This window comes from Sciurus vulgaris (assembly GCF_902686455.1).
Source record: "Sciurus vulgaris genome assembly, chromosome: 9".
Taxonomy (NCBI): domain Eukaryota; kingdom Metazoa; phylum Chordata; class Mammalia; order Rodentia; family Sciuridae; genus Sciurus; species Sciurus vulgaris.
This window is the reverse complement of record NC_136469.1, coordinates 130,857,920-130,871,094: the sequence shown is the minus strand read 5'-3', so window position 1 is coordinate 130,871,094 and position 13,175 is coordinate 130,857,920. Positions and strand designations below refer to the sequence as shown.

Genomic DNA, 13,175 nt, shown 5'->3' with positions numbered 1-13,175 from the left:
CTTCAACAGGGGCAGGACTGTGATGTCCCAATTCACGCATGCATCAGTAACCCATGTAAACATGGAGGAACTTGCCACTTAAAAGAAGGAGAAAAAGATGGATTCTGGTATGTTGTGAGACTGTGATTTCCTTTGTCTGAAGTATTGGAGCAAGAGTAGCTAAGCAAACAGGCATTCTCCTCTTCAAACACAAGAGCATTATTTTAAAAAGAATATCAGAATAAGCACAATATGTATTGGTCCCTCCCAGAGGTATTGCAATATTAAAAACAAATGGAGACTCCACAGGGTTCTCAGCTCAGGATGTTACAAATCAAAAATTTAAAAACATGCACATACACACATGATTAATCAAGTCAGATTAGTTCAAGACAAAGTGTTGGCTCAATTATGCTAATTAATAGCCAACTAGTCCGGTACTGCAAGTCCTGCATTCATCTGTTGATTTGCTTATTGCTTTAACAGACAGTGTGCAATGATGAGATGTAGGTCCCACTGAAACAGAAAATTAATGATTCATCTCCAGGCCACAATATACGTAGACAAACATGCTGTGAACATTTTAAATCTGGAATTATTTAATCATAAAGTACGATTACTTCAGAGGTACTTCATAAATTATGAAATACAGTTCATTAAGTGACATTAACAATTTCCCATTAGAATGCTAATCTACTACTAACTCTTGTTAGAATTGTCACTTTGTAGAAGAAATATACTTCATTTCTGTTACAAAATTGTCTCTTATTCATCTACACTTTATTCAATGCTTATTCTGATACCTAAGATTAAATATTCAATATTTCATGCCAGAGTAAAATTTCATTTATTGTCTTAGATAAAATGTTCATATTTTGTAATTGCAAGGGAGATAAAATTTAATTTTTACATTTCTTTTTGTTGCAAGACCTCTAATACATTACAGAGTAGTAGATGATGTAATTTTAGAAATCAGAACTAGTTCCTCCTCATTTATGAGCAAAGAAGCATAAATTACTCAATTAGAGAAAAACTTGCAATTAAGATATTTATGGTTGTGGAATAAAACTTTATTTATGTATCAAACCTGGAAGTATTGACTTTTAAGACCCTGAAATCATTTATCATCTTGCAGTTAACATAAATTTTATTTTTTAATGTTTTCTGGTGTGTTTGATATTATATTAAATTGATGCTTACAGCATGTCATTTCAAAGCTTTTAAAAATCAGTTTCTTAAAATTTTATGAGCTCTGTAATTGACAAGTGCATTTATGTTTTTTTTTTTTTTTCAATATTTGGATCACATGGATTTAAAATGCATCAAAAAGATGTGGGTTGTTTTTGTTTTTATTTTGCCTTTCTGCCCCTGATATTCAGGTGTATCTGTGCTGATGGTTTTGAAGGAGAAAATTGTGAAGTCAATGTTGATGATTGTGAAGACAATGACTGTGAAAATAATTCTACATGTGTTGATGGAATCAATAACTACACATGCCTTTGCCCACCTGAGTACACAGGTATGAAAACTAGAAAACATTATGCCATCAATCACTGTGTCTGTTTGCTATTCTCTATTTATTTACTAATCCATTCTACTTTTCAACAATTGGTAGGTGTTTTGTAAATTAGATGTAACATAAATAATAAAAGATTTAAGCTGGTTTCAGACAAACAAATATAAGACCCAACATGCTCAGTACAACACGTGTCCACCATAAAGTCATGCTCTGCAGCAAAAAGAGACTATCATGTTGAAACTTCTTATCCCTCAGTTCAATAGCATTTCCAGTTAAACCATTTTCCCTGTACAAACCAACTCACCAAAACATGTGAAAAGAGAGAAATTTTTAAATAGCCAAAATGTAATTAAACAGTTCAGATACTTCTGTCCATGTTTATTTCTTCACAAGGAAGTATTTTCTTCTAGTGATGCATGTCCTTCAAGATGAAAATCAGGAAAAGACTGACCATTTGGGATACCCTTATAAGACCATCACCCTTTCTCTGACACTTTGTCTCTGTGGGTGATAAATCTCATATGCTAAACTTCCTCTCAATTTAAACCAATATACTATAAAATCAACATTAAGTTTATGGCTTATGTATTTTGACAAAACATCTGTTTGACTGATTTTTGTGATTATGAATAAGAAAATTCATTGTTGTCTTTTTGTCCTTTAATCTCTTAGGGTTGATAGAGAAAAAAATATTGCTTATTTTATTGTAAGAAAAATAAAGTATATTCTACCAGTCTATTTGAAGCTACCATTTCCATTTAGCTGGATGTTTTTATTAATTATATTTCCATTAAATCCAATACATAGTTAAGAATATCAGAGAGTGAAATACCTGTGAGCATGGCTAAGTCTAACATTTCTAAACATTGAAGATGAATAAACATCTGTATAATCTACTTTCCCAGGGATTTATTGGAAAATCACTGATATTTAAATTTTTTTTCAATATCTTTCTTGATGGAAAATTATATTTCATGATGGTAAAATACTAAATACAATAATGAAGATCAGTTTTAACACCTCAGATCTGTTCGAGGGTCTCTGATGGTGCCTTTTCTATGATTCAATTGTTTTTAACAGGAGTAAAGCACCTTATTCCACGTAAAGTTATACTGTTTCCAGAAGAAATGTGAGCATGCTATATCACTTAATTGTTCTATTTCATGAAGAGAGTGTTTACACTGATTAACAGGCAGAATTTGAGTATTCTTTGATATTTCACATTAACCAGGCATAGGAAGTGAATCTAGCATGCACCTATTGTACAGGGGTTGGACAGAGTTTAGGTGCTACAAAGTTCTGACCTTCCACAAGTATAACCTACATTTCTGATACTTAGCATTACCCTGTGGCCACAGATTCTGGGGCCCTTACACCTACTCTGAAAACCTGAGGGCTAATTCAATATGTGTAAGAAACTGAATATTTGCACTAAAATCTGTTGCTTAATTCCATCACAGAACAAAATAGGTCTCTTTTTCTCTCATTGCTCCAGTCATTTTGGAAAGTGGTTAAGAACCCACTTAATCTTGGAGGCTTTTGTAAACCAACATACTCTGACTCCACCAAACAAATCGGACCCAAGAATTGCAAGCATACTTTTGCTATCCATGCCTTGCCATGCACAGAAACAAAGAAATTATATATATACACATATATATGTATATATATAATTTATATATATGTGTGTGTGTGTATATATATATGTGTGTGTGTGTGTGTATATATATATATATATATATATATATATATATATATATATATCCCTTCCTGATGAAATATGTAAATATATCCCTTCCTGATGGAATCTGGGCTTGGAAGGTCAACTCTGTTCAGGTTCTTGTATGTCTTTCATATGATAATTTAAACAAGGTGGTAGATACTGAGTTGGTTTGGAGGGGTCCCCCTGCTTTGACTTTAGATTTGCTATTCCTTATTCTTTCTTTTTTTTTCTTTTTCTCTTTGTCTTACCTGCTCACTTTTCATTTCCCAAGCTCCTATCTTGCACATCCTTGACGCATGTCCTCCCATCCTGAATGATTCTATTCAGTGCACCTTCCTCTGAGAAGTGCAATGAAGCCTCACTTTCCCAACTACATCAGATTTCTTTCTTTAAAATATATCATAATAACCCAGAACTTAGCAAAACCACTTCTTAGCCAAAATGTGACATTTATGAAAGCTGTCATGCAAGAACCTACCATTACTATCCGTCAAGAGCCATTTGTCTCTGCATAGAAACTGAGACCCCTTTAGTCTTTTTTACTTATAACTATTACAAATATTGGATTGCATTAATTTGGGCAGAGGATCAAGAAAAATATTAAACTCAAGAGAAAGTGCATGGCACACAAAGCATGAAGATATTACCATTATATCTTTGGACAGGGTCTTGTGGGCCGTGAAATTTTGACAGTTTGGCAGTAAAGAAGATATCTAAATGGGGAAAATTTATAACTCATCTCTTAACTGTAGTGTTTTTGTGCATATGTGAAATGAGCTCATTTCAAAAATATCAAACAACCATCTGCATTTTGAAATCAGTGGCACATAAGTGGCCTTTAATTATGGGAAAGTATAAATCAGACTCTAGAGTTTTGTATCCTGTTTCATCCAAGACTTCAGTTAAGGAGGAATTTTCTTATAATGTGACTATATTGTGTTAAATTTAATTTTGGAATCTGATTAACGAGCATGAGATCTGGGAACAGAAACCCTGCTATGCTCAGGGAATATAATAATGTTGTCATTGTTTAACAATCACTTGAGTCACAAGTTGCTTTTTTCTTTGAAGATTTTGCACTCCACATCCACATCCCAAACACATACAATGAGAAAGTAAACTCTGTTTAATGGGTACCAATAAAACTTCATAAAAAAAAAACTAAGGAACTGTTATGGTGTCAGTGTTTGCATTTGTCACCTCGATGAAATTAGAATGAGCATAATGTTGTCAATGGAGAAAATTCAGAGATCTGAAAACACTCAGAGAAGTCCTGATGTGAAGGGTGGGCTATAAAACCAGATTAGAAATATCCTAAACAATATGAACCACTATTAGGTGATTTATTAAACTTTATTTCTACACTGAGGAACCAAAAATATCACAGTAAGTAGTTAATGGTTTATTAGAAGAGAATGCTCTTGCTTTTTCCTCCTAAAGAGATTTACAAAATAAATCATTAGGACCACTACTGTCATTCTGTCACCACCCTGTTCATCAAAACTGTTCTTCACTTCAGCCCATCTCCTGTCCAGCTGATTGCACCCTGCCTGACTCAGGAATATTCTTCTGGCAGGATTAATTTTTGAAAAGTTGAATTCTAAATTAAAATAGCTGTTCGAAGAATTGGGAAAGTAGAACTTGGAATTGTTAAATAATTTAAGAATGGATTCTACAGTTTTAAGTTTAGCTTGGGATTTGGAGCTAGTTTTTTTATAGTTCTTACTCAATATCTCCTTTCTGAAAACAAATATTCAAGAAATTTCTTAAATTGGCCAAGTTCAAAACCAATAAAAACATGAATCATGGACACCTTTTCTTGGACTCTAGCGCTAGATGGTGTTGAATTGAAAAACGTGTTTTTTCATGTTTCATAACAAAAAAAGCAAAAACAAAACAAAACAAAAAAACCCTGAATCTGGATCACCTATGTCAAGGTAATGTGTCTGAAGTTCCATTCCTCAGAGGATCACATACATGTATGACACAGAGCTGATCATATTTTAAGCCCTCATATTACTTAATAGGAAGGATTATATGAATTAGGCAGAAAGGAGGTTTCCATACAAACTGGACACATACAGTCTTAGAATCCATGTTGTGGAAAATATTCAGAACATTCTAATTTCTCCATTTTATGCCATTATCTGTTTCGTTTTCCAAAACACTGATGCCCACACACAAACCATTCAGTGTGCATCATAAATAGCAAAGCTGCTGCTGTCGCCTCCCCTGGTCTAGATGCAGACCTCTAGCTCCCTGTGATGGCGTTTACTTTCTGCCTCCTTTTCCTCCATGTGTGTGCTTTTGGCCCAGCTGTAGGTAAGAAATCTAAGCTTCGCTTTCATTTGCCTTCTCACCCTGGCTTCTCTGTTAATGCTGCCCGTTGGCTTCCTGTGCTCTACTGTTGTTTCGCCATGTAAAAAGTCTCTTGTCTCTTCTGTCTTTGTCGCTGCCAGCTGCTAATCTGAATGAGGTGGAAAAAGGTTAGTTACCTTTTCAGTCTATTATGATCTTGGTTTCAGTTTTCCTCTTTCTTTTAAAGCTATGTAGTCATAACTACGTGTACCTGATAAGGAATGTTGAAAAAATATGAAGTCAGAAATCAGTACCTCAAATCAGCCATTCTAGATCCTTGATGTGTGTATGCCTCTGTCAAACACTGTCAAATGAGTCCAGGATGGTGACTTTAACCTGCAATCCAAGCCGCTTGGGAGACTGACAGGAGGATTGTGAGTTCAAAGCCAGCCTCAGCAAAAGCGAGGCTCTAAGCAACTCAGTGAGACCCTGTCTCTAAATAAAATACAAAAATAGGACTGGGGATGTGCTTCAGTGGTTGAGTGCCCCTGAGTTCAGCCCCAGGTACCCACCCCACCAAAACAAAAAAACTGTAAAATGGGCCTATGAAATGCACTGTGTACTTTTCTAGAAAGCTACAGTAAAATTTAAGTGGGAAGAAGGGGTTGCTAAGAAAGGAACTGGTGTTTTCTATTTCTTTTTCTGTCCATATGCTTTTACTTTTTTAAAGATGTCATGAACATAGATTGTTTTTATAATGAAAAAGTTAGATCATTTATTATAATAGTAAGCCATAGATAGAAAATCTTTAAAGTAATGGATTTTTCTCACAACTTTAAACCTATGTCTTTAGTAATATGAAACATGGAGAATATTTAATTATATGTATTCCCTGAAATATTTTATAAAATGAATATTACAAAGCTCAAGAAGTTGATTTACAAAATGAAATTGTCAAATTTGTATTCAAGAGTTCCATGAGTACCATGAGTACTAGGCAGTCTTTGAAATGATAAAAAGAGCCATATCTGATCATTGACATTGGTGTGGACCACAAAGCTCCCCAAAAGTACCCCCAGAAAAGAGAGTCAGACAGAGATTAGAGTGATAGCCACATCTGGGGATCCTCATTGAGTCTTCATGAACTTTAGTTTTACAGACTCAGAATTATAACTCATGCCACTGAATTTTCAATCACTCAGCTCACTAAAGTCTTCAAGTACCAAGTTCAGAAACACTGTTGGAGGACCACCTGAGCCTGTCTTGATAGGTCCCTTTGTATATGAAGTCCTTGCAGGGTTGGGAGGCTGATATGGAACCATAGCCGCTCTGTCTTTTCTTGCTAAGCACTCCATATCCTTCTGCTGCACTGTTTGAGTGTGTATTGTGCTTGCTCACTTATCCTACTGTGTGCAGAGTGAAGTTGAAAAACACACAAAATATGGGTTCCTTTTTTAGGGGTTTAAAATATAGAATTTGCTATTCTCTGTCAGTTAATGCATCCAATACTTTCTTTGACTTCTTACAAATACCATAATAATTGGTGGTCTGGAGTGAGGATGTCTGAAGTTCAGTCCATCTCAGAAACACAATAGCAATTATTCTGTCATGGGAATATGTCCTTAGATAGGGACATTTGTACTCTCGTTTCGGCAGTATTTTAAGTTGCCACGTGGTTTCATGTGGTGACTACATTTCATGCTTATGTTTATAAAAGATCTCTTTTATTTCCAAGAAGTTGTTGCTGACTAGATTTGCTTTCAAAAGCAGATAATCATTCTCTGTATTTTTAAACCAAAACTTAATTACAACTAGAATTTTGATGTTTTTATAGCTGCAAGGATAATTTTCCTCAATAAAATGAACCTCCATAATCAGTTGACATATTGTTAATCTAAAAGAACTCTATGGATATGAAAAGTAAAAAGTTGAACAATAACATTTATAAAACAACAACAACAATAAGTCATTTACTCAAGAATTCTCACCTTGTGAGGAGGGGGCTGGATACAGATCAGTGTCGTGCTGACCCCAGGATGTGTATTGTAACTTGGGGACCTTCTGCTAAAGCCAGCCTACCTCTGCTTGAGGCCAATGCTCCAGGCCTGGCTTCTTGTCATGTCCCACAATGGCTCTGTTTATGCCAAATCAGTTTTTCTGCTTTCCCAGCTGCCCCTTCAGCCTGCTACACACAGTTGTCCTTATGCACACTTGAAAAGAGTAAGACTGTAGCCACAAAATTCAAGTGCAGAGAAGCAGTCTGTTTTCTTTAGACATGAAAATAAGACCAAATCAAAGCCTACACAATTAGCCAATAATCCTCCTGAGGACTAGGCTGCCTTCTCTCCTGTAATACAGTGAGAATTTGTGTAGGTATTGGGAAAAGCTCAGATTTTTAATTCCGGTATCAATTCAATATTTGTAAATTATAGTACTTCAGTTTTAGGCTTTTTTTCTTTTTCTTTTTTAACTTTCTGTGAAACAGAGATAGTGGTATCTGTCCTCCCTCAGGCAGGTGTTTGAGAATGTTGAGAATGCAGAGGAAACACCAAAATGGCAAATGCTTGTACTTCAGGAATATCAGAGACTTTCCTTCAAGATGGTTTTAAGTTTTACATCATTTAATTCCAATATGATTTGGATTATATTCTGCCTAGTAGTCAAAGAATTCTTGTGGGAATTTTGGTAGAGAAATTTTTGCCTAAAGTAAATTTTGTATATGAAGGAAGTTTCTCTGACCATATTTTTCCCTACTGTCTCTTTTCAGGTTTCTTTTAAAAATGATTTCCCTATTGTCATTGTTATTATTATTTTGCTTTCTATGATGACTTCAAATAGACTTTATTTAGGAGCAGGTTTTTTTTTTTTTTTCTTTTTATTCCTTTATTCTACTTTGAAGTATGAGGACATATTGAATGCTCAAGGACTCTTTAATTTGACTGTATTTTTAGATTTTGGGTATATTTTTAGTTTCCATGATCTCTTAATAACAATAATTCTATCATTATTTTTGCATCAAGATACATGAGTTCTGTATATCAGAATCATTATAGTTGTGAACCTAATCGATATCCTCCAATAAGGGACATTAAAGTTACAGGCATTTTTTAAGTAAATACTTTGGCAACCTAACAATATTATATGGTTTGCATTCTTTGTGCAACCTTTCAAAGCTTTCTTAAATCCACTTGAATCTCAGAAAATGCTTTAGAAGAGTTGTTTGCTTCCATTAGTTAGCAAGCAGTGCCTATGAAGCCCAGAACAACAACTTAGTTTGACCAGTCTTTCACTTTAATTTGGATTTATTTATTTTGAAAACTGAGTCAAGTATTTTCTGGATTTTCAGTAGCTGTTGTAAGTGTTTTTATCATTTAGCCCTAGAGTTCCAAGGAGGAAGTACTGGAAAAAAAAAAAAAAATAATAATCTCCCTTTTTGGATTGTTTATTTGAAGAAGTAAGTTGTTTTTTTTTTTTTTTCCATTTAAAAATGTGAGATGTTTGTTGAGAAAATACCTTATGTGGAATACCATGCTAAGTACTGAAAGTGATACAAAAATCCACAAAATATTCCCCTTGTCCACCAGGCAAACTTTGTCTTTGATTCCTGACTGCAAGTTCAAATCAGGTCAGATGCTTGAACATTGCAAGCCACCACTTCTCAGGCCACAAGTACATTAACAACATCATAGAGCGACTTTGTAGGTTTAGAAATAAAGAGAAGCTTTATGAATAAGAGCACTGATTATGTCAATGTGTACCCTGATATTGGATCATAACTAAAAAGAATTTAAAAACAAGAACACTAATCAAACTCTGACAATCAAGCACTATCAAGAAACTAATTTCATGTCATTTAGAAAACAAATGAGTACAAAAAATAGTGACCTCCCTTCTGTGAAATGTCTTCATATCTGCATTGATAGCACATTCTCTGAGACCTTTTTATGTTGAATTATGATTAACTGTACCTTGTGGGGTTTCTCTGTGACATTGTCCCGATTATGCCCATATCACATCTTGTACCCATTTCAGAGAGGAGATATATTAGTGACTCAAGTATCTTCAAAAAATCATGGATCCTCAAGAGCAGTTCCCTATGTTTCTACACTAACACCTGCATTTAATTGAGTTCAGAAAGATGAGGGAGTGTGGATAATTTATAGATCATATGCCATGCAGCCATGCATGTGCTGTAACACACAATCCTCAGTTCCTAAGCTCAACCTCTCCACTTCCTAGAGGGATGGTCATTTTTGGCAGAAGAAATTGTAGGGATATCTAGGAGTCAACAGATGATCCATCTAGTCCAGCAATCAGCATGTATCTCAGGTTAAGATCTCAGAACACATATCTACTCCCTGTCTTCTTTATTCTCTCTCTCCTTCCAATCATTGTCCTTTATGCTTCTGGGTCTTTTTCATTAACATTTAAATAGCATTTACTACCAAGAATCAGGCAAATGAGTGCTATTTTCATGCTTTGTCATGAAGGAGCTAGTTTGTGCCAAATGATTTGCTAGTGCAGGTGATGTGATTGGAGAAGTATAAAAATGTAAGCAAAGATAACCTTTGCCCTCAAGTGCTACACTTATAAGAAATTACACCTCTTGTGTTTTATCTGCTGGATTGCTTTTTTTTTTGATACCTTCCCTTGTTAAGCTAATTCAAAAAGAATAAAATTGGTTTCATCAATTCAGGCTCCTGCTTGAGACAAGCAGGAGCTCAAAAGGAAAATATTCAAAGAATGATTGTTTTACCCTCTAAAAATCTGTGTCTTGGGGATTCTGTCAGGAATTCAGCCAGACTTCCTCCCCTGCTACAATTATATTTGAAAATGTCATAACTGATTAAGTTTAACACTAGAATTCTGGTCTGGATATTCAAAGATCTGTCCTAAGTTCCCTCTCTATCATTATCAATATTAATGATTCTTTCTCAAAAAAAAAAAAAAAAAACCTCATTTGGTACAATTATGAATAGAAGGCATTGTCAGCACCAGAGTCCCTCCATCCCTTCTTCATCCCCAAATGGATTCTGAGATGTATTTTACTTATTGCAGAGAGAAAAGATATGAGTCTAGTTGCATTAGCAGAAGCTAGCAACAGCTGAGTATGCCTGCAACACCATGTACTGGTATCTAAAATTACTTCTGCTGTAGACATGCCCAACCTGGATTGCAAGGGCTAACTTTTGCAAAAAATGAATAGAGATGCTGTAGTCAATTACTAATTGAGTACCTTGCCTACTGTTTTGTTTCAGGTAAAACATATTAATATTTTAAACAGAGATTTGACTTGGAAAGTCCCAGAAATTCTAATCCAGAGCCAATCTTCTTTTCTCCTGTGCAAACTTTGAGAATAAAGCATGCCTAGAAGAGACATGCTGATTCCCAGTTGCTTGGTAGCTAGAAAGTGATTAGCCCTTCAAAATTTTCTTCCTCTGCATGACTTCTGCTAACGTAACTAGCGCTGCAGCCTCCTCTGGTGCCATGTTGTCCCACGCTTACAGCCCACCTGTCAGAGCCCTACTTTCTGTGCCCCTCCTGCACAGAGCCCCTGTCTATGCGATGCATTTCTCACTTTACCTTCACCCCCAACTCTCTTCAAGAAGCTACTCCTGTTTCCCCTCAAACAATCAGTTCCCTTTCTAGAGCACCAGGGAATCTTTCTACTAATATTCATGACAGAAGCAATGTTATATTTACTTGGGGTGTTATTGGATTTGCTTGTTTCTCCTCCCCCTAGTGTATGAGTTCCATGAGAATAGGAACATCTTTGTGTCATTGCCACCATTACATGCCTATCCCAGATGCCATTTTCTATGCATAGTTGGCACTCAAAATATATGGTGATGTTAAAAATTGATTTGATATCAGAATAATTAGAAAAAGGAAAAGGGAGATTTCAGTATAAATATCAGGGGAAAAAATGACACAGTACTTCTAAGACCATGATTTTACTCTTGTAGTTCCAGTTTTTCAGGAGGTGGAAGCAGGAGGATTACAAACCCCAGCCTCAGCAATTTAGCAAGACCCTGTTTCAAAATAATAAATAAAAGCCCTGGGGGATGTAGGCAAGCACTAGAACACACCAGGGTTCATTCTCCAAAATATCTCTCTCTCTCTCTCTCTCTCTCTCTCTCTCTCTCTCTCTCTCTCTCTCTCTTCTCTCTCTCTCTCACACACACACACACACACACACACACACACACACATGCAAATACATAAATTTCAGTAGTGGTAAAAAGAAATTTAAACAAAAAGATATGATAGGAGAGAATTACAAATGAAGTTAAACGGAAGGGCCATTTGTTTTTAACAAGGAAGGACATAAAAATCAGTTTGGCTCATAGATCTGAAATGAAACGGGGTAAGGTCAACTCCAGGTGTGATTTCTCAGAACAGTCACCCATGTGCATAGAGCTTTCCACTTCATTCCAGTAGTATTTGCAATATCGACACCACAGGGGGGCTCTAGGCGCATCCTGCACCCCTGAAGACTGTAATGTTGTTTTGTACCGCTAAGCATAAATGCTCCCTCTGGTAGCATGCCAGCTGCATTATCCATCTCTTTGTGCTGATTCACTCTTCACTTAAGAGTATTATCAACTCTGATGACCAGCTTTCACTGTTCCACCGAGTAGATGACCATAATGCTTACCATCCAGAGCAGGACACCTCTGTGTGTGCTTGTGAATACTCTTGACAGTCAAGTTGGAACCAAAGGTAAAACAGGACTGTCTTAAGCAAGCTAGGATGAATGGTCATGTTACCACTGTGACAAATTCTTCAGAGAAATTAGTATATTCACAGGTGTTCCATACATAATGATCTATAGCTCCTCTTCAAGAGTGGGACCATGAGTAGCCGTTCCCCTTTAGGGATGTGAGTTCCACTCTTGCCATGTCCCTTCACAGCTCATACTAGTGCTACTGTAGAACTTGCCATCTCCAGTCCCATGAGTACCTGACAGATATAATCAGATGAGATGACCAAGAACTTGGCATAATTTTCTCACCAGAAAGGTGCCTGATATTAGGACACATGGTGCTTTGTCTTCAGAAAGTTCTACTGTGCCCAGTTATTGTTTGCCAACTACCTCTATTACCAGTTACAGTGGATTATTCACTAACCTCTGTTATCCTAAGAGGTAATAATAGACCTGCTGATGGACCACTGTTTCCTCACCAATGCAGAGAGCAGCAACCTGTATATATCCACCATCCTTGAACCCCCTATCCACAAAAAAGTTGAAAACCATAATTGCAAGGAAAGTTAATTTGCTCATCTCATCAAATCAAACTCACAAAAGGCCAGCCAGCCATTGTGTTCCATGCTGTTGCTTTGTCATTGGGGACTTTAAAGGTTCAAAGCAGAAAACAAATAGAATTTCCTGAGATTTTGTGGGTGGGTTGGTGCCAGATCATGAATGAAGATTTGTCCAGATCCCTCTCTCTTAAGAGGTTTGTGAGCAGACATTTAACCTGTGTTCAAACACATTGCTCCAAGCCATGCAAATGGGCTGAACATCTTTTCTGATGCTGAATTAAACATATAAAGACTTGCTTATAAGATAATCGATTTAAACACTGACTGTATGGATTGTAATAAAGAATGTTCCACTATTATTTTATCATCTCAACAAAGGAAGTGGCCATT

At 36.0% G+C, this 13,175-nt stretch overlaps 1 protein-coding gene across 1 annotated transcript in view; it reads left to right on the top strand.

The window, feature by feature from the left end:
• SLIT2 (slit guidance ligand 2) overlaps positions 1 to 13,175 on the top strand; it is a 338,311-nt gene that overhangs the window by 297,964 nt on the left and 27,172 nt on the right. The window contains 2 exon segments of the mRNA XM_079153098.1: positions 10 to 107; positions 1,359 to 1,498. Coding sequence (XP_079009224.1) covers positions 10 to 107; positions 1,359 to 1,498 — 238 coding nt within the window.